This window comes from Rhinopithecus roxellana, chromosome 8 (genome assembly GCF_007565055.1).
Source record: "Rhinopithecus roxellana isolate Shanxi Qingling chromosome 8, ASM756505v1, whole genome shotgun sequence".
NCBI lineage: Eukaryota > Metazoa > Chordata > Mammalia > Primates > Cercopithecidae > Rhinopithecus > Rhinopithecus roxellana.
In genome coordinates this window covers 54,569,115-54,593,922 of record NC_044556.1, presented here as the reverse complement: position 1 = coordinate 54,593,922, position 24,808 = coordinate 54,569,115, and the positions used below count along the sequence as shown (strand labels likewise).

At 46.1% G+C, this 24,808-nt stretch overlaps 1 protein-coding gene across 2 annotated transcripts in view; it reads right to left on the bottom strand.

The window, feature by feature from the left end:
* Positions 1-3,113: 3,113 nt before the first annotated feature.
* The window catches only part of OLFML2B (olfactomedin like 2B), a 46,345-nt gene continuing 24,650 nt past the window's right edge, over positions 3,114-24,808 (bottom strand). For both annotated transcript variants that reach the window (XM_010373616.2, XM_010373617.2), the window contains exons 6-8: positions 23,482-24,015; positions 4,720-4,896; positions 3,114-4,191 (exon numbers count right to left, since the gene is read on the bottom strand). In XM_010373616.2, the coding sequence (XP_010371918.1) occupies positions 3,590-4,191; positions 4,720-4,896; positions 23,482-24,015 (1,313 nt within the window). In that variant the 3' untranslated portion in view covers positions 3,114-3,589. The remainder of the gene's footprint in view (positions 4,192-4,719; positions 4,897-23,481; positions 24,016-24,808) is intronic.

The window sequence follows — 24,808 nt, the reverse complement described above, 5'->3', positions numbered from 1 at the left end:
AAAATGTCATGCTGTCCTTAATTTAAAATATTTGCACAAAAAATGTTGTAAAAGATGAAAGGCTGGGTACAGGGGTTTATGCCTATAGTCTCAGCTACTGGGAAGGCCAAGGCAGTAGGATCACTTGAGGCCAGGAGTTCAAGACCAGCCTGGGCAACATAGGGAGCCTCTATTGCTACAGAAAGCAAACAATAACAAAGTTAGCTGGTTTAGTGCCTATAGTGCCTATAGTCCTAGCTACTCAGGAGGCTGAGGCAGGAGGACGACTTGAGCCCAGGAGTTCAAGCCTACAATGAGCTATGATTGCACCACTGCACTCTAGCCTGGGCAACAGAGTGAGACCCTGTCTCTTAAAAAAAAAAAAAAAGAAAGAAAGAAAAGGAAAAAAAAAAAGAAAGAAAAGATGAAGCAAATGTAATAAAATTTTGATGATTGTCATATCTTAGTGATAGGAGTGTAGAGTTTATTACACTTTCCTCTCTATTTTTTTGTATGATTGAAGGTTTTCATAATAAAAAGCTATATAATTACATGTCAATTAAAAAACAAAGAGTATTGAATGCCTGTTACTTGCCTCATGTTTCATAATGTTGTTTCATTATGTCCCCAAACAGCCCTGTAAAACAGATTCATTACTCACTTTTTAAAGAGGAGGAAAATGAGGCTCAGAGAAGTTTGATGTCTTGTCCAAGATCATAAGCCAGACTGGGCAGAGCTGGGATTTGGCCATGAGAGGCCACTGTGTCCCACGGCACCTCTGTGGGAGGAAAGGACCTGAGGTCTGGGTAATTAAGTTGTTGTGGAGACCCCGGGAGCAGGGATTAAACAGAGGGCCCCTAAGCTTATATCCCAAGAGACCGGGAGATTACCAGGGAAGGCCAAAGGCGGAGCTGGTTTGGGAAATCAAGTTAAGGAGTTTTACTTTAGACAGTGATAATGGCATGTTTTATACTCTTTTACTTGCCTTGCTTTATTTGAATCTTCATGAATCTACCCTTCTTGTAGACAGAATGTGGTGCTTTTTACAGATGGCAGACAGGCTTAGAGAGGTCTTATCCAAGGTCTCACAAAACACAAGTTGGAGAGGCAGGACTAAGACCCAGACCCTGGAGATGGTTTTCTCCATCAGACACCTATCTCCACGGTGGGGAAGGAGGCAGGTAGGAAGAAGGCCTGCGCACCATCACCCAACTGTGTTCAACTGTGTTGGATGCCGAGTGACAGCAGAATGCACCTTGTTCCTGCCCAGGGTGCTCAGTTGGTTGTAGGTGCTTCCACCAGCCTCACTTGGGGTGCCCGTGGGGCCCCTTCAGGCCTCTAGCTCCCTACTGTCTGCCTGCCCACAGCCTCCAGGTCTGAGATTCGCTCAACTCCTCTGCCTTCCATTTCTGCTCCATATCCCCTGATCAGATGGCTTTCTCAGACCTGTTCATTTAAACTTCAACCTCCTCCCTTCCCATCTTTGCCTGCTTTATTTTATTGTCACCTGTCACATTACACATAATGTATTTCTTTTTCTCTCACTCTCTAGAATATAAGCTTTATGAGGGCAGTGACTTTGTGTTATTTACTCCCATCCCCAGTCAGGGCTCCATAAATATTTACTGAATGAATAAATGTACACATAAATCAATGAATATAAAAAGAATGAAATGATAAATTGTTAGGAATTTTTTTTCTACTTTTGAAATATATTGCTAGGAAGTCTTTTAACAGGAAAAAAATAAATATATTTCCCATCAGTATCAAGCAATTAAAATGCTCTAAGTTTGACAAGGTGTTACAGAGCTGAAGACTCAACCAGCAAGTCTGAGGGCTGGGAAATACCCCCTTATTTTACAGGTGAGGGCAGAGGCCCAGAAGGGTCAGGGTGCAGGTCTCAGGGCTCGCCCTAGACGGTAGCAGGTGGAGCATAGCCTGGTCATGATTCTGCTCTTCAGGTTTTGGAGAAACTCATTCTTTGTTTAAATCTTGGTATTTTAAGTCTTGGTGTTTCCAAAGTTTAACCCCACAAAAGAAAGCTGCTTGAAGAAGTCCTGGATGTTGTGCTCAGGGAAAACATTTCCGACCACCCAGCTTCAGGCCTGTGGTTACCCCTGCCTCTGCTTCCTCCTTCCAGCATGTGGGAGGAACCTGAGAAGTGTCCTCACCTGGCCTGAGTGGGCAGTTTGGCTCTAAAGCCAATTGATTCACCCAGACAAGCTGCAGCCGGCCTCCCTGGAGGGCTGTTCCTCGTGGCCCCCCACCTTGTTCTCTACACAGGGGCGTGCTCCCTGGTGTGACCCTCTAACTGGGGGTCAGGAAGTGAGGCCGCCTACAGAGAGGTCAGGAGGAGGCTGAGGGGAGCTGCAACAGGAGAGCTGTGCAGATCTCCCCGCAGCATCCCTGGGTCCTGCCCTCCTTCATAACCTCAGGAGATGCCTGTTGAGGCTTTTTCAGATGTTCTATCTCCTGTTTTGTGTAATGTGGAGGAAGAATCACACTTGTGGACAGCAGGCACTGCACAGGGTTCAGCCCTGCACCAGGAGGGGCTGCAGTTCTTCCCCATCCCTCAAGCGCTTCCCTCAAGGAACTCATTTCAGAAAGGGGCCCCTTTCCTGGAAGGAAAGGCAGGAGGGGAAAGCCTGGCTGAATGAGCTAGTTAAAGAAAAGGCAGACAGGGTTATGGGGAGAAGGAGACAGGAGGAGAGAGATGGATTGATTGAGAACTTCTTAAGGAAGTGCGGGAACAAGGTCGCACTCACTCAGCTTTGTATTTTCAACAGTGCCTAAGACCAGACCCTCGAGAAGCAGGGCTAATGAATAAACAGGTTCCCCAACCTTGGGTGAAATGATGAGAGGAGTAGCAGAACAGAGCAAGGAAGCTAGTGTGACAGAGAGATGAAGGGATCAATGCCACAAAATTAAAGAGAACATGGGGGTCAGCTCATTCCAAATCCCCCACCAGGAAGTCCCTGTCAGGAGAGGAGGAGGAGCTCTTAGGAACTGAACTGGGATGCAGCCCAGTTCAGTTAGAGAACATTTCTAAGAAACACCAGACCTCGTCTCCTTCCGGGAGCGGGATCCAACACCTGGCCAGACATATCGGTGCTAAACAAAAGTGCACTGGGGGCTGATTTTAAATTTCTTCTTTATTTTAAAAAAGGCATTTTTCTGGTTTTTTAAAACTTCTCCAATACATTAAAACTTTTTTCCCACCACATAGCACTTCTTTCTTGCCTCTTTCACTTCTGTTCCTAGTGTTGTCTGCCTCCTGCAAGACCCAGATGAAACCTTTTCAATGGGCAAGATCTGAGACTTGGAGCTGGAGGGGCTGAAGGCCTGAAGGAAGGTGGTTACTGGTCAAAAGGAGAAGTTCACTTGCACAAAAATATAAACTGGGGAGGATGAGACCAGCACATACACGTATGGATTGATCTACAATCCATATAAAAAAATATACCAAAACTGTCATTTTACATTTGCAATATTATACAAAATAATATATATTTTTAAACAACACATACCCACCTACACACACGTGCGCACACACACATACACACAAGGTGCTAGTGACCCCTCTGTGCTTCTGCTTGTGGGGACAAGGGTGTCAGTAGGCAAAGATGACGTGGTAGGTGACCTGGTGGCCATTGTCCCAGGCATACAGCAGGCGGTCCTTGGGGTTGTAGTCTATCTGGGTTGTATAGGAATACTCATTCTCAAATAGCAGCCTGGGGACGATCTGCGTGTTGGTGTGGGTGTCGAAGGCGTAGGAGATGTTGGCGTTCCGCTGGTTGTAGCTATCCACAGCGTACAGCACCCCACAGATGACGAAGCAGTTGCCGTAGAAATTCCTCCGGAGCCCCGTGCGCCATGTGGTCTCCTTCTGTGTGCTCAGGTCCACGGCATTGAGCTTGCTCAGGACAATGACCTCCTGGCTGAAGCCCTCGTCGTCCAGGGCCGGGTAGATGAGCCATAGGCCATTCTCATCCACAGCAAAGTCCACGTCTGAGTGGCCCTGCCATCGCCAGGGGGTGGCCTCCTCGTAGGCCACATCATGCAGCATGGCCCAGGCAGCCACGTAGCGCTGCTTCAGGTCGTACTTGATGATGTTGCGGGTGAAGGCGCGATTGTAGTAGAAGGCGCCATTGTACACCACGTGGCCTGTGCCGATCCAGCTGTATGGGAGCTTGTAGGAATTGCTCCAGCGACCTGCAGGTGTGGAGAAAACAGGAGGCTTCAGGGTGGCATGGCAGGAGGTGGGCAGCCCATGTGGTTAAGTGAGTGATGATCAACGAGGGGTCTGGAAACCCAGGTTTGTGTCTTGGCTCTGCCACTTTCTAGCATCCTGTAGCATATCACTCAACCTGTCTGTGCCTCAGCGTCCTCATCTGTCATAGGGAAGTGACAATTCCCGTCTACCTCTTTCTTTCAAGGATCCAGGAAGCTAATATACATGAATGTGGTTCGTAAATTGTCAAGGGCTATGGGAAAGGGAGGCGGTCTTCTGGACTGGAGGTTTTCCATGTCCCAGGAGTGCGGGAGGAGGGGAAGCGCTGAGAGGCAGAGAATGTGAGGGAGTGGGGAAGGGGGACCGCTCTCCAAGGAAAGGTCCTTTAGTCATCAGAAGAAAGTGTCACCTTCCTATCTGCCATTACCACCCAAAGAGGCCCGGCTGTGATAAAAACAGAGGACGTGGGGAAGGGAAGGAGCTGCCTGGGTCGGATCTTTATCACGCACCTTGTTTGAAGTTCTCCAGGTTCCGGAACTCTACCAGGGTGTTGCCGTAGTAATAGTTGGTTACGTAAATCCGCTCATCCTTGGCCAGGGGGTCCTTCATCCAGGCCCCTTCATTCCGCCCGTATGTGTTCTGGGTGGTTGGCCCCGTGATTGTGGAGAGAGTGTCCTTGCACCTTCCTGGTGGAGAAGAGGCAGATGGAGGTTTTGTGCTGATCTAGTGAGGCCTCACCCCTTAAACCTTTGCTGTTCCTCCTATTTAGAGTCTGGACTCCATGGCAGGCTTTAATAGCTCTGTATAACCTGACCTGAAACATTTTTCCATACCATCTCCTGCTACTCCCCTGACCCACCCTACACTTGATCCTACACTTTAGCCTCCACCATGCCCATCTTTGGCCACCTTCACACCACCATGCTTTGCTCCTGTTCTGACTTCTCAGTCCTATCCTTCAAAGACCTAAGATCCAGAGTCCTTTTATGACACCATGCCCTCCTCTGGGGACCTATTCTATTTTATTCCATTCAGCTCTCAGGGTATCATGAATGCTGCTCTCTTACAGAGCATGTCATCCTGCATCTCCACAACGCTTGGGCTTCTCTCTCCTCCCTCCACGCCCACCCCCAACTGGAGTGTAGGCACCAAGGGATGAAGGAATGTGGCTTTTCCTTATTACATTCTCGGTGCTTAGAATACAGTATCTGGCTTGCTGCAGGCACCCAGATACTGGGTCTGATACCCAGAAACGTCTGATCACGAGGTGAACACGCAGCATGAGAAGTATGGCCAGAGGAGAGGACTCTACTGGGTGTAACCAGGAACTCGGCTCTGCCAGCTGCTGAGCCGCTCCAGGCTGTGGGACCAGCCCTAACAGAGCAATTCATGTCCCTGAGGCCCACCTGCTGTCCTAGAGAGCTGTCCCCAAGCCTATGCCCCTGTCACTACTGGGAGCAGGATGCCAGGGCTCCCTGCTGGGGAATTGGGGGGCAAGATACCAAGTACTTGAATAAGGAGCTGACTCTGGGTATAGAAGCCTCCTTCAGAGATCAAGTCGGCCACGATGGGACAGGAACTCAGCAATATCCTTCTGAGTGGCTCTGGACCCGGTGCCCAGGAGAGGTCCTAAAAGGCCACTGGAACTATACTGGGTTCTAGATGAAGTTGACAGTCTGCAATGCTCATATGCAATATTATTATTGAACATAGCCTTGAATGATAGTGAAGTCACATGTGACTACTAAGGGCATGTGCTCTTCCTGTCTTCACACTTGTGGATTATGGAGGAGGTGGGAAGAGGGCAGTGGAAAGGGGCAGTGAGAGAGCCACATGAATCTTACCCTCACAGCTTCCTTACCCCCTGCTGGCAGCTGGGGCCAGCAGAACCCCTGCCCTACCTGCCATCAAGACTGACAACACAGATGGGTGATGAGAATAATTGGTCCTTGACACTCACGTGGGACAAAAGTAACAAAGACCCTACAGTTTGGATTCCAGAGTTCTCTAAATTCTAGGCCACCCTCATTTCCAAACTGTTCCAATCCGTTCCATCTATTCTGCTCCCCCCGAAGTGGACTGAGAGCGCAGCTGACAGGACAGGGGAAAGCAGCTGGGTCCTTGGCCCTGGGTCTGGGGCAGCTGAGGGTGGAAGTGGCATGAACACTGTTTTGCAGGCAGGCCCCATAGCTGGGTGCAGTTGGCAGGGTTTAGGCAGCTCAGTGTGGGGTTTATTAGGTCCTGGTCTGACGGAGCGGGGAGAGATTCAGTCTCCATAAGACAAACAAAAGAATCTCCCTGTCAATGCCTCATTCCCCCAGAGCTGAGCTCATCTGTTCAAGACAATAAAATAGAAAACTCTGACTGAGCCCTGGCAGCGGAGATCTGATGGAAAACCTCTCATTCCCTGGATCTAAGCAGGGCCCTGGCTGCCAGTAAGGACGCCACGCTCCTTCTGCACTGAGGTGAGCCCTAGCATGCCATCACCGGGCAATCCTCTGCCCTGGCAAAGCCCAGAAAGGACACCAATTCCCTATCCAGAGGCACCCCTGTCTCATGCCCCTAAGCCCCACAGATAGACATGAGGTGAGGTGTTTTCTGTCTGGGGATTGCCATGGCCACGCCACCTCTCTGACCAAACACAGAAACTGCAGATGGACTCTTGAAAGCCAGGACTCATTGTGCAACTCCAGCAGCCCTGAAAATTCCTGCAGGGTCCCGTCTCACACCGAGGCTTTGCAGTGGCAGGGCCCCAGTGCTGGGCTATAGATGTGCCCCAGGCTTGGGCCAGAGGCCTGGCTCTGGTTTTGGCCCAGCCACCAACTCCAAAGTCTGTGTTGCCACTATAATGTCAAAACGTTTTAATCTCTTCAGAAGTAAAATGATTGTAATGCATTCCCTGTCTCCTTCACCAGAGTGCATGGAGAGTCCCCTCCGAAGATGATGTGTTAGGCTGAGTAATGTCCCCTAGAGAGATCCAGGTCCAAATCCCTGGAGCCTGTGACTGGGTCAAAAGGAAACAAAGGGGACTTTGCAAATCTGATTACATAAAAAAATTCTGAGATGGGGAGACTATACTGGAGTATCTGGGTGGTCCTATTGAATAAATACAGTCACAAGTATCCTTATAACACGGAGGCAAAGGGAGATCTGACCACAAGAGAGGGGGAAGGAATGTGATGAAAAAAGCAAAGACTGAAGTGATATGGCCACAAGCCAAAGAATGCTGGCAGCCACGAGAAGCTGGAAAAGGCAAGAAACAGATTCTCCCCCCTCAAGCCTCTGGAAAGAACCGGCCCTTCTGATACCTTGATTTTAGCCCTGCAAGACTCATTTTGAATTTCTGGCCTCCAGAACTGTTAGAGAGTTCATTTCTGTTTTTAGCTACTAAGCTTGTGGCAATTTGGAGGCATAGGAAATGGATAGAGATGGAGTCAGCTTCTTGGGTTAGGGCATCCTTATTTCTGTAGGAACAGGGGAGTCCCCATTTGCAGCTTCATTGTCCTGGTACTAGAACCTCAGGCTGTATTTTCACATGCCTTCAGAGAGAGTAAACACTACTGCCCTGCAGACAAGCCCAGACAGGATAAATGCAAATGATTTCAGAGCATCTAAGACAGGATCAAGGGAAGAGGCCAGTAAACCATGAGACCCAGACACATTACTGTGCTCTGAGAATCTGGGGCAGCTCAGATGCTCCCACACTTGGCAGCAAACCGTCAGCCTTGGAGAGAAGGCACTGCATGTTGACAACTCTTCAAGGGGGATGACAGAAAGATGGGAGAAAGTTCAAAGGAACTGCAGAGAGGAGAGTGCAGTCTGCATCGCATCTTAGGTTTCCCCAGAGTAGGGCTGCCAAGGATGCTGGTGACGCTGACATTTACTATGCACTTTCTATGTATTCCGTCATTTAACCAACAGTCCTGGGAGGCAGCTGGCCCTGTTTCAAAGGTTACCTGGGTCTGAAAAGAAGGGGCCCTTCCCCTCAGCATGTAAACCTCCTCGAATCTCAGCATTCTAAAAGAAATAAATCAGCAAGCAAGAGCCTTCTCGGCCCTCCCCGGCTCTCAGCTCCGGTGCTCACTTGGCAAGCCTCCCCAGTAGGGTCCTTAGGGCATCTGCTCCCCGACCAACCTCGTCAGCAATGCCTCTCAGCCCCTCAACCCGACTGCTGCCCCTCGGGGTGCTCTCCAGTCCTCTTATTCTAGTCAAGCCTCTGCTTTTTGCTTGGAAACTGTGGTAGCCACCCTCCGCTCCCGCCGACACCCAGCCACCCACCTCAGAAGGCGTTTCCTTCCTCCCTCGGCTTCCACTACCACTCTCTCCTGGTCCCGCCTGCCTGCCTGGCCTTCTCCAGCTCTTTGGCTAGTGCTTCCTCTTCTGCCTGCTTTCAAATGTCACCCTCTGGAGTTCCACCTTCAGCCTCTTCTCTCCTCATTCCTCCTGCAGACTCAGCTCCTGCCGACAACTCAGCCCAGGTCCTGATTCTGAGCATCATGAATCCATCCAACTACCTACAAGGCGCTTTCCTTCTGGGTGTCCTCCTGGCTCCTCAAACTTAAAGGACTGAAAATGGAAATCATTTGCTTCAGTTCACGGCTTGCTCCTCCTGTATTTACTATCCCAGAGAAAGCCATGGTATGCCTTCCACCAACCGAGCCAGAAACCTAGGTCATCCCTGACATCCCCCTTCCCTTCACCCACACTCCAACTCAGCACTGAGTAACATCTTGACCCTGATCCTCCACCTCTATGGCATAGTTCAGACCTTACCACCTCTTGCCTGAATCACTCCAATTGCACCAGTTGGTCTCTCTGGCTCTTCTCTGCCCACTTCTAACTTATTCTCCCCAGTATTCCCTGTGCTGCTGCTTTTCCAAGATGCACATCTTCTTAAACCCTTAATGACCCATCATCTCCAACCACCACGTGCCGCCCAGAGTCCCCATCCCAGCACATCAGCCCTTCCTGCATCACCATTCTTACTTGTTGTCATCTGCCTTCATTCAGAGGTCTCAAACTCAGATGCCTACACGGGTCAGGCAGGAACTGAAATGATGAGTCAGGCTGAGTGTGAGACAAAAGGTGGCAGAAGACACTGTGGTGAACTGGAAGAGCTGACCTGAAGGCATTCAGATCCAACATAAAAACACATCTTAGGATGAATTTGGCCCTCAGGCTGTCAGCTTGAGATCTCTTGCCCATACCTAGCTGCTTGTATTCACCATAGTTGCCAGGGCTATGGTATTCACCATAAACCCAGGGCTGGCCTTATGGGCGTATGATCTGTGCAATCACACAGGACCCTTGCTCAGAAGGGCTGCCCTTCATTTAATGATCTGCTGTCGCCATCTTGAACATCTTTTTTCACCCTCGAACTTGTATTTTATGTGAAGTCTAACAATGCAGCCTGAGTGTGAGCAGAGGAGAATGCAAGATATGTGTGGTCACCTTCTTTGTCTTGCATATAGGGTTTGCTATGCCTAATGAGCACAGAATTGCAGGTAGACCCACTACATGCCTGAGTTCAGTGAGATTCAAAGTGAGCACAAGGTAGGTGTGTTGCCTCGGAGGCCACATTTTCCATTTGAACCAGATCGTGCTCCGAAAGCAGAAAGAAGGCAGTGGTGTTCTAAGAAACACAAATGGTCAAGGAACCCTATCATATTCTTTCTTGTGTTATTTCCCTGTATTAGACAACAATTTATGCTGAAATTGATACAGAAGAAGAGGGAAGGACAGGGCAACTCATAGTTCCTTTTCTTTTTAGTCCTTCCTCAATAAGCTTAAGGCAAGGAGTACTGTTAAGATGTTCATATATCAAGTAAAACAAAAACGGATGAGTTAGTTTTCTGCAGTGTTTCCACTATTCTAATAAGAACAAAATACATATGTATGTAGGAGCTACAAAATATGAAATGAGTCATTTTGGTGGATTCTGCATAAAAGTTGAAAGATCTTATATTTGCATTTAAAACTGACATTGCACAATATAAAGATGAATGGTATAATTCATGCTAGTAAATTAAATTTTTAATACAGGCATACCTCAAAGATATTGTGGGTTTGGTTCCAGACCACTGTAATAATGTGAATATCACAATAAAGTGAGTTGCATAACTTTTTTGGTTTCCCAGTGAGTATAAAAGTTATGTTTACACTATACTGCAGTCTATTAAGGGTACAATAGCATTATGGCTAAAAAAAGTACATACTTTAATTTTAAAATACTTTATTACTAAAAAACACTAATGATCATCGAAGCCTTCAGTGGGTCATCATTTTTTTGCTGGTGGAGGGTCTTGCCTCGATGCTGATGGCTACTGACTGATCAGAGGGGTGGATGCTGAAGGCTGGGGGCTGTGGCAATTTCTTAAAATAAGACAATGAAGTTTGCTGCATCAATTGACTCTTCCTTTCATGAAAGATTTCTCTGTAGTGTGTGATGCTGTTTGATAGCATTTTACCCCATAGCAGAACTTCTTTCAAAACTGGAGTCAAGCCTCTCAAACCATGCCACCTGCTTTATCAACTAAGTTTATGTAATATTCAAAATCCTTTGTTGCCATTTCAACAGTGATCACACTGCCTTCACCAGGAGTAGATTCCATATCAAGAAACCATTTTCTTTGTTCATCAATAAGAAGCAACTTCTCATTCATTCAAGTTTGATCATGGGATTGCAGCAATTCAGTCCCATCTTCAGGCTCCACTTCTAATTGTAGTTCTCTTGCTATTTCCACATCTGCAGTGACTTCCTCCACTGAAGACTTGAACCCCTCAGGGTCGTCCATGAGGGTTGGAATCAACTTATTCCAAACTGCTGTTAATGTTGATATTTTGACCTCCTCCCATGAATCATGAATGTTCTTAATGATGAATCCTTTCCAGAAGGTTTTCAATTTACTTTGCTCAGATCCATCAGAGGAATCATTATCTATGGCAGTTATAGCCTTATGAAATGTATTTCTTAAATAATAAAACTTGAAAGTCAAAAGGACTCCTTAATTCATGGGCTTCAGAATGAATGCTGTGTTGGCAGGCATGATAGCATTTATCTCCTTGCACATCTCCATGAGAGCTTTTGGGTGACTAGGTGCATTGTCAAAGAGCAGTCAGATTTTAAAAATAATCTCCTGGCCAGGCGTGGTGGCTCATGCCTGTAATCCCAGCACTTTGGGAGGCCGAGGCAGGCAGATCACTTGATGTCAGGAGTTTGAGACCAGCCTGACCAACGTGGTGAAACTCCATCTCTACTAAAAATACAAAAAAAATTAGCTGGGCGTGATGGCATGCGCCTATAATCCCAGCTACTCAGGAGGTTGAGGCAGGAGAATCACTTGAACCCAAGAGGTAGAGGTTGCAGTGAGCTGAGATCGTGCCACTGCGTTCCAGCCTGAGTGACAGAGCAAGACTCCGTCTCAAATATTAATAATAAATATTTTTTCTGAGCAGTAGGTCTCAACAAAGGGCTTAAATTATTCAGTAAACCATGGTGTAAAAAGATGTGCTATCATCCAAGCTTTGTTGTTCCATTTATAAAGCACTGGGAGAGTAGATTTAGCATCATTCTTAAAGGCCCTAGGATTTTTAGAATAGTAAGTGAGCACTGGCTTTGATTTAAAGTCACCAGCTGCATTAGTCCCTAACAGAAGAGTCAGCTTGTCCTTTGAAGCTTTGAAGCCAGGCATTGACCTCTGCTTTTTAATTATGAAGGTCCTAGATGGCATCTTCTTCCAATGGATGTCTGTTCTGCCTACACGGAAAATCTGTTGTTTCATGTAGCCACCTTCATCAATGATCTTAGCTAGATCTTCTAGATAACTTGCTACAGCTTCTACATTAGTACTTGCTTTTCACCTTGCATTTTTACATTATGGAGATGACTTCTTTCTCTAAATCTCATGAACCAGCCTCTGTTAGCTTCAAACTTTTATCTGCAGCTTCCTCACCTCTGTCAGCCACCATAGAATTGAAAAGAGTTAGGGCCTTGCTCTGGATTAGGCTTTTGCTTAAGGGAATGTCATGGTTGGACTGTTTTTCTATCCGGACCACTACAACTTTCTCCATATCAGCAATAAGCCTGTTTCATTTGCTTATCATTCGTGTGTTTACTGGAGTAGAATTTTTAATTTCCTTCAAGAGGGCGGAGCAAGATGGCCGAGTAGGAACAGCTCCAGTCTCCAACTCCCAGCGCGAGCGACACAGAAGACCAGTGATTTCTGCATTTTCAACTGAGACTCCACCTCTGGGGGCAGGGCACAGCTAAAAAAAACAACAGGGGAAGCAGCAGAGGCCTGAACAGATGCAAACGACCCTGTCTGACAGCTTTGAAGAGAGCAGTGGATCTCCCAACATGGAGGTTGAGATCTGAGAACGGACAGACTGCCTGCTCAAGTGGGTCACTGACCCCTGAGTAGCCTAACTGGGAGACATCCCCCACTAGGGGCAGTCTGACACCCCACACCTCACAGGGTGGAGTACACCCCGGAGAGGAAGCTTCCAAAGTAAGAATCAGACAGCTACACTCGCTGTTCAGCAATATTCTATCTTCTGCAACCTCTGCTGCTGATACCCAGGCAAACAGGGTCTGGAGTGGACCTCAAGCAATCTCCAACAGACCTATAGCTGAGGGTCCTGACTGTCAGAAGGAAAACTATCAAACAGGAAGGACACCTACACCCAAACCCCATCAGTACGTCACCATCATCAAAGACCAAAGACAGATAAAACCACAAAGATGGGGAAAAAGCAGGGCAGAAAAGCAGGAAATTCAAAAAATAAGAGTGCATCTCCCCCTGCAAAGGAGCGCAGCCCATCGCCAGCAACGGATCGAAGCTGGTCAGAGAATGACTTTGACGAGATGAGAGAAGAAGGCTTCAATCCATCAAACTTCTCAGAGCTAAAGGAGGAATTACATACCCAGCGCAAAGAAACTAAAAATCTTGAAAAAAGAGTGGAAGAACTGACAGCTAGACTAATTAATGCAGAGAAGGTCATAAACGAAATGACAGAGATGAAAACCATGACACGAGAAATACGTGACAAATGCACAAGCTTCAGTAACCGACTCGATCAACTGGAAGAAAGAGTATCAGCGATTGAGGATCAAATGAATGAAATGAAGCGAGAAGAGAAACCAAAAGAAAAAAGAAGAAAAAGAAATGAACAAAGCCTGCAAGAAGTATGGGATTATGTAAAAAGACCAAATCTACGTCTGATTGGGGTGCCTGAAAGTGAGGGGGAAAATGGAACCAAGTTGGAAAACACTCTTCAGGATATCATCCAGGAGAACTTCCCCAGCCTAGTAGGGCAGGCCAACATTCAAATTCAGGAAATACAGAGAACGCCACAAAGATACTCCTCGAGAAGAGCAACTCCAAGACACATAATTGCCAGATTCACCAAAGTTGAAATGAAGGAAAAAATCTTAAGGGCAGCCAGAGAGAAAGGTCGGGTTACCCACAAAGGGAAGCCCATCAGATTAACAGCAGATCTCTTGGCAGAAACTCTACAAGCCAGAAGAGAGTGGGGGCCAATATTCAACGTTCTTAAAGAAAAGAATTTTCAACCCAGAATTTCATATCCAGCCAAACTAAGTTTCATAAGTGAAGGAGAAATAAAATCCTTTACAGATAAGCAAATGCTTAGAGATTTTGTCACCACCAGGCCTGCCTTACAAGAGACCCTGAAGGAAGCCCTAAACATGGAAAGGAACAACCGGTACCAGCCATTGCAAAAACATGCCAAAATGTCAAGACCATCAAGGCTAGGAAGAAACTGCATCAACTAACGAGCAAAATAACCAGTTAATATCATAATGGCAGGATCAAGTTCACACATAACAATATTAACCTTAAATGTAAATGGACTAAATGCTCCAATTAAAAGACACAGACTGGCAAACTGGATAAAGAGTCAAGACCTATCAGTCTGCTGTATTCAGGAGAACCATCTCACATGCAGAGACATACATAGGCTCAAAATAAAGGGATGGAGGAAGATCTACCAAGCAAATGGAGAACAAAAAAAAGCAGGGGTTCCAATCCTAGTCTCTGATAAAACAGACTTTAAACCATCAAAGATCAAAAGAGACAAAGAAGGCCATTACATAATGGTAAAGGGATCAATTCAACAGGAAGAGCTAACTATCCTAAATATATATACACCCAACACAGGAGCACCCAAATTCATAAAGCAAGTCCTTAAGACTTACAAAGAGACTTAGACTCCCATACAAAAATAATGGGAGACTTCAACACTCCACTGTCAACATTAGACAGATCAACGAGACAGAAAGTTAACAAGGATATCCAGGAATTGAACTCATCTCTGCACCAAGTGGACCTAATAGACATCTATAGAACTCTCCACCCCAAATCAACAGAATATACATTCTTCTCAGCACCACATCGCACTTATTCCAAAATTGACCACATAATTGGAAGTAAAGCACTCCTCAGCAAATGTAAAAGAACAGAAATTATAACAAACTGTCTCTCAGACCACAGTGCAATCAAACTAGAACTCAGGACTAAGAAACTCAACCAAAACCGCTCAACTACATGGAAACTGAACAACCTGCTCCTGAATGACTACTGGGTACATAACGAAATGAAAGCAGAAATAAAGATGTTCTTTGAAACCAATGAGAACAAAGATACAACATACCAGAATCTCTGGGACACATTTAAGGCAGTGTGTAGAGGGAAATTTATAGCACTAAATGCCCACAAGAGAAAGCTGGAAAGATCTAAAATTGACACTCTAACATCACAATTAAAAGAACTAGAGAGGCAAGAGCAAACACATTCAAAAGCTAGCAGAAGGCAAGAAATAACCAAGATCAGAGCAGAACTGAAGGAGATAGAGACACAAAAAACCCTCCAAAAAATCAATGAATCCAGGAGTTGGTTTTTTGAAAAGATCAACAAAATTGACAGACCGCTAGCAAGACTAATAAAGAAGAAAAGAGAGAGGAATCAAATAGATGCAATAAAAAATGATAAAGGGGATATCACCACCGACCCCACAGAAATACAAACTACCATCAGAGAATACTATAAACACCTCTATGCAAATCAACTAGAAAATCTAGAAGAAATGGATAATTTCCTGGACACTTACACTCTCCCAAGACTAAACCAGGAAGAAGTTGAATCCCTGAATAGACCAATAGCAGGCTCTGAAACTGAGGCAACAATTAATAGCCTACCCACCAAAAAAAGTCCAGGACCAGATGGATTCACAGCTGAATTCTACCAGAGGTACAAGGAGGAGCTGGTACCATTCCTTCTGAAACTATTCCAATCAATTGAAAAAGAGGGAATCCTCCCTAACTCATTTTATGAGGCCAACATCCTCCTGATACCAAAGCCTGGCAGAGACACAACAAAAAAAGAGAATTTTAGACCAATATCCCTGATGAATATCGATGCAAAAATCCTCAATAAAATACTGGCAAACCGGATCCAGCAGCACATCAAAAAGCTTATCCACCATGATCAAGTGGGCTTCATCCCTGGGATGCAAGGCTGGTTCAACATTCGCAAATCAATAAACGTAATCCAGCATATAAACAGAACCAAAGTCAAGAACCACATGATTATCTCAATAGATGCAGAAAAGGCATTTGACAAAATTCAACAGCCCTTCATGCTAAAAACGCTCAATAAATTCGGTATTGATGGAACGTACCTCAAAATAATAAGAGCTATTTATGACAAACCCACAGCTAATATCATACTGAATGGGCAAAAACTGGAAAAATTCCCTTTGAAATCTGGCACAAGACAGGGATGCCCTCTCTCACCACTCCTATTCAACATAGTGTTGGAAGTTCTGGCTAGGGCAATCAGGCAAGAGAAAGAAATCACGGGTATCCAGTTAGGAAAAGAAGAAGTCAAATTGTCCCTGTTTGCAGATGACATGATTGTATATTTAGAAAACCCCATCGTCTCAGCCCAAAATCTCCTTAAGCTGATAAGCAACTTCAGCAAAGTCTCAAGATACAAAATCAATGTGCAAAAATCACAAGCATTCTTAGACACCAGTAACAGACAAGCAGAGAGCCAAATCAGGAATGAACTTCCCTTCACAATTGCTTCAAAGAGAATAAAATACCTAGGAATCCAACTTACAAGGGATGTCAAGGACCTCTTCAAGGAGAACTACAAACCACTGCTCAGTGAAATAAAAGAGGACACAAACAAATGGAAGAACATACCATGCTCATGGATAGGAAGAGTCAATATCGTGAAAATGGCCATACTCCCCAAGGTTATTTATAGATTCAATGCCATCCCCATCAAGCTACCAATGAGTTTCTTCACAGAATTGGAAAAAACTGCTTTAAAGTTCATATGGAACCAAAAAAGAGCCCGCATTGCCAAGACAATCCTAAGTCAAAAGGACAAAGCTGGAGGCGTCACGCTACCTGACTTCAAACTATACTACAAGGCTACAGTAACCAAAACAGCATGGTACTGGTACCAAAACAGAGATATAGACCAATGGAACAGAACAGAGTCCTCAGAAATAATACCACACATCTACAGCCATCTGATCTTTGACAAACCTGAGAGAAACAAGAAATCGGGAAAGGATTCCCTATTTAATAAATGGTGCTGGGAAAATTGGCTAGCCATAAGTAGAAAGCTGAAACTGGATCCTTTCCTTACTCCTTATACGAAGATTAATTCAAGATGGATTAGAGACTTAAATGTTAGACCTAATACCATAAAAATCCTAGAAGAAAATCTAGGTAGTACCATTCAGGACATAGGCATGGGTAAGGAGTTCATGTCTAAAACACCAAAAGCAACGGCAGCAAAAGCCGAAATTCACAAATGGGATCTAATTAAACTAAATAGCTTCTGCACAGCAAAAGAAACTACCATCAGGGTGAACAGGCAACCTACAGAATGGGAGAAAATTTTTGCAATCTACTCATCTGACAAAGTGATAATATCCAGAATCTACAAAGAACTCAAACAAATTTACAAGAAAAAAACAAACAACCCCATCAAAAAGTGGGCAAAGGATATGAACAGACATTTCTCAAAAGAAGACATTCATACAGCCAACAGACACGTGAAAAAATGCTCATCATCACTCGCCATCAGAGAAATGCAAATCAAAACCACAATGAGATACCATCTCACACCAGTTAGAACGGCAATCATTAAAAAATCAGGAAACAACAGTTGTTGGAGAGGATGTGGAGAAATAGGAACACTTTTACACTGTTGGTGGGATTGTAAACTAGTTCAACCATTATGGAAAACAGTATGGCGATTCCTCAAGGATCTAGAACTAGATGTGCCATATGACCCAGCCATCCCACTACTGGGTATATACCCAAAGGATTATAAATTATTCTACTACAAAGACACATGCACACGTATGTTTATTGCGGCACTATTCACAATAGCAAAGACTTGGAATCAACCCAAATGTCCATCTGTGACAGATTGGATTAAGAAAATGTGGCACATATACACCATGGAATACTATGCAGCCATAAAAAAGGATGAGTTTGCGTCCTTTGTAGAGACATGGATGCAGCTGGAAACCATCATTCTTAGCAAACTATCACAAGAAGAGAAAACCAAACACCGCATGTTCTCACTCATAGGTGGGAACTGAACAATGAGATCACTTGGACTCGGGAAGGGGAACATCACACACTGGGGCATATCATGGGGAGGGGGGAGGGGGGAGGGATTGCATTGGGGAGTTATACATGATATAAATGATGAATTGATGGGTGCTGACGAGTTGATGGGTGCAGCACACCAACATGGCACAAATATACATATGTAACAAACCTGCATGTTATGCACATGTACCCTAGAACTTAAAGTATAATAAAAATAAAAATAAAAAAAAATTTCCTTCAAGAACTTTTCCTTTGCATTCACAACTTGGTTAACTGTTTGGCACAAGAAGACTTTCAGCCTATCTCAGCTTTTGACATGCCATCCTCACTCAGCTCTGACATTTCTAGCTTTTGATTTAAAGTGAGAAGTGCGGGATTCTTCCTTTCACTTAAACACCTAGAGGCCATTGTAGAGTTATTAATTGGCCTAATTTCAATATTATTGTAATTAGGAATTACAGAATAGGGAGCTCCAAGAAGCAGGAGAGAAACCAGGGAATGCCAGTTGGGGGAGCAGTCAGAACACACACAACATTGATGGATTAAGTTCACTGCTTTATATTGGTGTGGTTGGTGATGCCCCAAAACAATGACAATAGTAATATCAAAGATCACTGATCACAGATCATCATAACAGATACAAAGAAAAAGTTTGAGATATTGTGAGAATTACCAAAATGTGACATAGAGACACAAAGTGAGCACACAGGGTTAGAAAAAGGTGCTGGTAGACTGGCTTGACACAGGGTTGCCACAAACCTTCAGTCTGTAAAAAATGCACTCTCTGTGAAGCACAACAAAGCAAAACATGATAAGATGGGGGCATGCCTGTTTCTTTACTTAAAATAGCATGGAATAGCAAATAAAAAACACCATGAAGGAGAGAGAGAGACAGAGAGAGAGGCACATACACAACATGAATGGAAGAAGAAGAACTTTATATTTACTACTTTGCATGGCACTTTTACCCTGCCTTTTGAACACAGGTCCTATGTTGTCATTTTGCACTGGGCCCTGGTGCTCTTGTTGGCTCTGGTTCTTCTCATTGCAATGCCTCCTTCCTTCTTTGCCTGGCTAATTTCCCCTCATGCTACAAGACAGTTAGGCCAGCACCTCTTTTTGGAAAAGGGTCCTGGGTTGCCTCAGTCTCCCTCTGTGACCCACTGTGGCCTGTGCCCTCCAGTGCTCACCACCCTGGTTGAAGTCATGTGTCTGTGTCGGTCTCACATACAAGCTGTGCAACTCCAGGACAGGGCCCCTGCCGTATCTGTCTTTGCATCCCTGACACCCACGGCACTCACACATCCTGAGTGCTCAGCACTTAATACTGGACCAAATCCGAATATTGTTTCCATGCTTAGAGCCCTCTCTACCTCTTTTAGCATCGAGTCCCTACTTCTCACGTCCTTCATCATCAGGCCCCGGCTCCCTACTCTGGAATTCCATCACTCTCCCTCATGTGTCCCTATCTGTGCTGGCACACCTGGGCTGCCTTCCATTCCCTGCCCACCTCGGCCCATGCTCTTGGCTCTGCCTGGAGAGTTCTTCTCTGCCCTCTGAGCCTGGTGAGCTGGGGAACAGCCTCAGAGAGGAGCCCCATCACAGAAGTGATGCGACGCCCCTGGACAGCGTGCATCCATTGCCAGCCACACTTCCCACCTGCTCGGCCACTTCAGTCACTGCTGCCTCCCTAAACCTTTGGGAAAGTGACCACTTCTTGCTCACTTTGGATCTTTGCAGCCGAGCACACTGTAGTGCTGGATGAATTATTAATACTAGTTGACTCTTTATCCTTATCAAGAGGCTTAGACTTTAATCCTTTACCACCTGCAAGGACATATTTTATCCATTTTATATCCTTATTTCTAGGGCCAGAGGCCCCTGTGTTATACAATGACTGGATTCCCAGTGGTTTGAGGGAATTGGATTAGCAGCGTCAGCAAAGAGACTGAGACCAGTGGAGCTGGGGCCGGGGGAGCTGCCTGTCTAGTGACTTAGAGTCTGGGCTCTGCAGAGGCTCTGGAAGCTGCCCCAGCCCACGTCAGCATCGCCTTCCTTGGGCTGCCCCAGACCAGCCTCCCTGACACGAGACAGGCAGGACTGGCCATCACGCCCCATGGTCAGCGCAGCTGGCCAAGCCTTGGGGTGGTTACAGTCATCTGCTTTGTGGGGGAGACATTCTTCATAGTTCATGGTATTTCCTAGATTCAAATAGGAGCCAGGCTCTCTCTGGTATTGTCATAAACTGACTGTCCTCTTTGTCTGCTCCTCCTACCCACCCTCCCCCACTCCAAACCACCCCCTTCTACAAAATGTATCAGGAATTGTAGTTGCTAAAGTTTGGGAATCTGCAGAGCCTTGGCCACGTGGCAGTTTCATTTCGCTGCAGTCGCCTGAGCTATTCCCAAAGCCAGGGCTGTCGGGAGCAGAAGCATCTTCTTGGATGGTACCAATCATATCCAAACCCCAGCTCCAATTACTGACAACATTTTTCCTCTCTCTGCCCTAGAGCTATACTATGGCCAAATGCTTTGTTTGCACAGCCAAAAATAAATTCTAATTTACTTGTTTTTGGATTTTTTTTTGGAACATTTTATAACTATCCTGAGAATAATGGTAGACATCTTAGGACATCACAAAATCAGGATTGGAAACTATGGGATAAAATATTTCTTTTAAAATTAGCCCTGTTTACAATCACATCTTAAATAGCTCAAAAATCAAAATTACTGGATTCATCAAACAGCAAACAAGCTTTCCCAGGTAGCAAATCAGTGGCCTGTGTCTATTTCAGCCAAAAGCTTTTTATTTTACTGATGACTGGGAGATGTCAGCACATCACAGTCTTCCTTGGCCAGGCACAGGCAAGTCAGGGGTCTGCAGAGAATGTTAGGGTATGAAAATCCCATCCACACCAACAGCAGCTGGAGGGAGGCACTTGGCAGTGATAAACTATTGAAAATAATTCCCAGAAACAAACTTGTCAAAGTTCCGCATCGCCTAGACAGACAAACCTTTCTTCTTCTCTGGGCCACCCCCTCCTCTCACCCCTTGGCATTTGAAGAACACACTACATCTGTGTCCATGTCTATTTCTTCTGCAGTCAACATATGAGGTGAGAACCCCAGCTCCTCCGAAAAATGCCACGGGTTAGTCTTTAAGCAAACCTTACATCCTCAGCATGATGATGCTATTCTAGTTCAACAGAATACTGAACAAGAGAAAATGTCATTCCTGCCACCAGGTAAGTGGCTGCTGGGACACCGGGCTTCTCTGGGCATCAGCATCTCAGTCAGGCTACTGGAGGGGGAAAGAGTTCTAAGTGTCCCTGAAAACAGCAGAAAAGCCTGCTGGTGGCAAAGCCCTGGGGAGGCAGTTGGGGACAGGCTGGGTTCTGGGACTCAGCTTGGTAGGTTATGGAGAGAGTGGATACCTCACTCCTGGCTAGCAAGTCACCGAGGGAAGAGGCTCCCAGGCTGGCAAACACCATTGCCTGATGGCATGCAAGGTGTGGGGGTCCTACCTGCAGCCTGTCTTCACTGTTAGCATTCTGGAAAACTGTGGTAGGGGTGACAGAGGCCAGATTTCTAAATATTTGGAGGGATGTTCCCACTCACCCAAGGGTGACAGGAATCTGAAATGGTGAAGTATGGGGGCCCAGGGAAGTTCACTCCTATGGCAGAGGGGGAGATGGAGTGTTGGGCTCAGGGCCTGTTCTCAAGAGCGCAAAGGCCAGGCTGTCCAGAACGGGTGCACAAGTGGCAGCCTCTGCTCCGACCCCAAGGCAGTCTGCAGAAATACAGCAGGAACCCCACTTCAGAAACTTAAACATTCTCTCCTGCTCCCACCCTCACCTCTGAGGCCCAAGAACTGCCTTCTTGCTTAGCTTCCTCCAGGCAACCGTTCATGAGATTTTGCCCCAGGGTCCATTTTAATGGGCTATTTCACTGCTCTCATTCTGCCATTATTCTGAAACTTTCACCCAATAAGAATCCATTGCTGTATCATGACCTGGTAAACTTCCCGCAGAAAACCATGGCATATACTGAGACCCAGAGAAGGCAGAGATTTGGCCAAAGTCACACAGTTATCAATGGCAGAGAGCAGAGTGTCTGACTCCCGGCAGGTGCTCCTTCACCACCCTGTCTCTGGCAGCAGCTCGTACCTTATGCTGAGGAGGGATTGGGAAAGAGATTGCCAAGGGCAAGAAAAGTGGGAGAAGGGAAAGATACGTATAAGGCAGGCCATATCCTCTGTCAAATCAAGTGTATTTTTCAACAAACATTTTGATGAAATTATTACTCAATAGTGTTATTTTTCATTCATGATCAGTGGTGATTTAATGAATGTTTGGTTTAGTTCTTTCTGGAAGAGACATTTGTAACTAGCTCCCATTTTTCCTTTTGTAGTTGCCTTTTTTCTCTACTTTTCTATTTCACCGCTCTGAGTTCTCTTGGGCCATGGAGCTCCCAGGCACAGAATAGGGCTGCATTCTCCATGCTTCTGGAACATACCTTGTTCTTTTAGACCTAACAGTCAGGAGGCTTCCCTTCTCTGCTTAGAAAACTCCTATTCAGGCCGGGCGCAGTGGCTCACGCCTGTAATCCCAACACTTTAAGAGGCTGAGGCGGGTGGATCATGAGATCAGGAGATCGAGACCATCCTGGCTAACATGGTGAAACCCCTTCTCTACTAAAAGTACAAAAAATTAGCTGGGTGTGGTGGCAGGTGCCTATAGTCCCAGCTACTCAGGAGGCTGAGGCAGGAGAATGGTGTGAACCCAGGAGGTAGAGCTTGCAATGAGCCAAGATCGCACCACTGTACTCCAGCCTGGGTGACAGAGCAAGACTCTGTCTCAAAAAAAAAAAAAAAAGAAAAAAGAAAAAAGAAAACTCCTATTCATCCTTCAAATCTCAGCTCAAATGACACCTCCTTAGATAAGTTTCCCCAGGCTTCCTGGCAGCCAGGCCAAGCTAATATTCAAATCTCAGCTCAAATGACACCTCCTTAGATAAGTTTCCCCAGGCTTCCTGGCAGCCAGGCCAAGCTAATATTCCTTCTTTCTTTCCTCTGTTTCTCCATCCCTCTGCTACAGCACTTGTCACATGGTGCCATGATGTTTCTATGCTCTCCAAGAGTGGGGTTCATGATTTTGCACTGAGGCCCATTGCACTGGCTATTCCCCGGCTCTCCCTCTGCTGCAAATCTGAGACTTTCCCCCCAGTAAAAACCCTTTGTTCTTTTATGACTTGTAAACTTACCACAGAAAAATTCACTTATTAATCACTGGATACCCCAATAGCCATCACAAAGCCTCGTGTACGGAAAGCCCTCAACAAATACTTATAAAACTGACTCCTGAAGCCAAATCTCGGCTCCATTAATTTATATCTCTATTTTAGGAAAAAGAGTCCCACTCTTGCCACTGGCACAGTTTCAATACATAAACCCTAGATGTTAAAGCTAATCGGTGGTCAAAGGCATCACTCCATTTGCCATTCCCATAAAGAAATTTGACCATCTGGTCCCTCCCTCTCCTTTCAACATATTTCCAGGCTCAGCCTTTTACCTGAGCTGGTCAGGAGACCAAGGCCAGATACAATGAACTTACCTATGACATTCCGGATGTCATCTTCTTCTTCGGGGCTCAGCGTGGGGCTGGCAGGGGTTGTTCCCTGCCCATCAGGAGCATCTTTCCCCAGCGAGTCTGTTCTGACTGTGGTGGGAGGCACTGGGACTGTGTGCACAGCTTCCATCAATGCCTCCCTGGGAGACACTGCCGGAGGAGCTGAGGCTGCTGGTTGCTGGGTGGCTGTGTGGGTCACGGTGGTGGCTGGTACCTGAGGAGAAGGCTGCAGGACTGACTCCCTCGTGGGATCTGGAGACACCAAGGTTGTTTGGAGTGTTGCTGAGAGTGGTTCCACTGAGGCACGGTTGGCAATGCTAGGAGCTGAGGTTGAGGGCTCTGGCAGGGCCGAGGACCAGGGTGCGGTCTGAGCATTCAGGTCGGTTGTCACAGCAGTGCTGTGTCCCTGATGGGCGGCTGTGGGCCTTCGGGTGGCACTGGTCATCAGGTCATTGTGTCTCAGGAGCTGATCTTCAATCAGCAAATCCACTCCATTGTCACCGCTGAAAAACTCATCTTCTGTGAAACAAACACAAGGTTCACTGTGGCACAGGAGAGAAACAAGCTACAGATGACAAGAGCACATGGCAATGGGCAGGTGAATTACAGGGTGCCTTTCCTTAACACGATGGCCTGACTTAGACAGGGGGCCTGGCTGGGATTTCGGAAGAACGTGGACAGGAGCACAGGTGGAAGGACGTTGAATTTCCAGGAGGTTTCTCTGAATTGACTGCAGCCATGCTCCCCCCAGGACTCAGGGGTCACTGGCAGGACGCATCAGGGTCCTAAACACCAATGGCTGGGAGTAAGTGAGTCATCCAATCCATCCATCCAACACATGTTTATGGAGTGTGGATAACAATAGCGAGCAAAACAAGGATCCTTGTTTTGCTTGGAGCTTCTATTTAGTGGTGGAGACGCTAAATAATAGACAGGATTGTGCAATTGAAGGTGCTATGGGGAACAAAAAGTAGGGTAAAGAGGGTCAAAAAAGCTAGAAGGGAAGGGAAACTTGCAGAGAAGAATAAAGTGGTGAGAATGAGACTCACTGAGCTAGGGAGATGAGCAGCTGCCTGGAGGAGGTGAAGGAGTCAGTTGAGCAGCCATCAGGCACAAAGATTCCAGGGGTGATTAACCACAGAGCAAAGGCCCTGAGGCCCAAAGGCCCTGCAGTGGCCCAGGAGCAGCGAGGTGGCCAGTGTGACTGAAGCAGAGGTGAGGTCAGAGCGAGGACAGGTGCTGGGCATGCATGACTTACAGGCTGTGTGTGGAGTTCAGTTTTTATTCTGAATGAAATGGGGGAGGCTGCAGG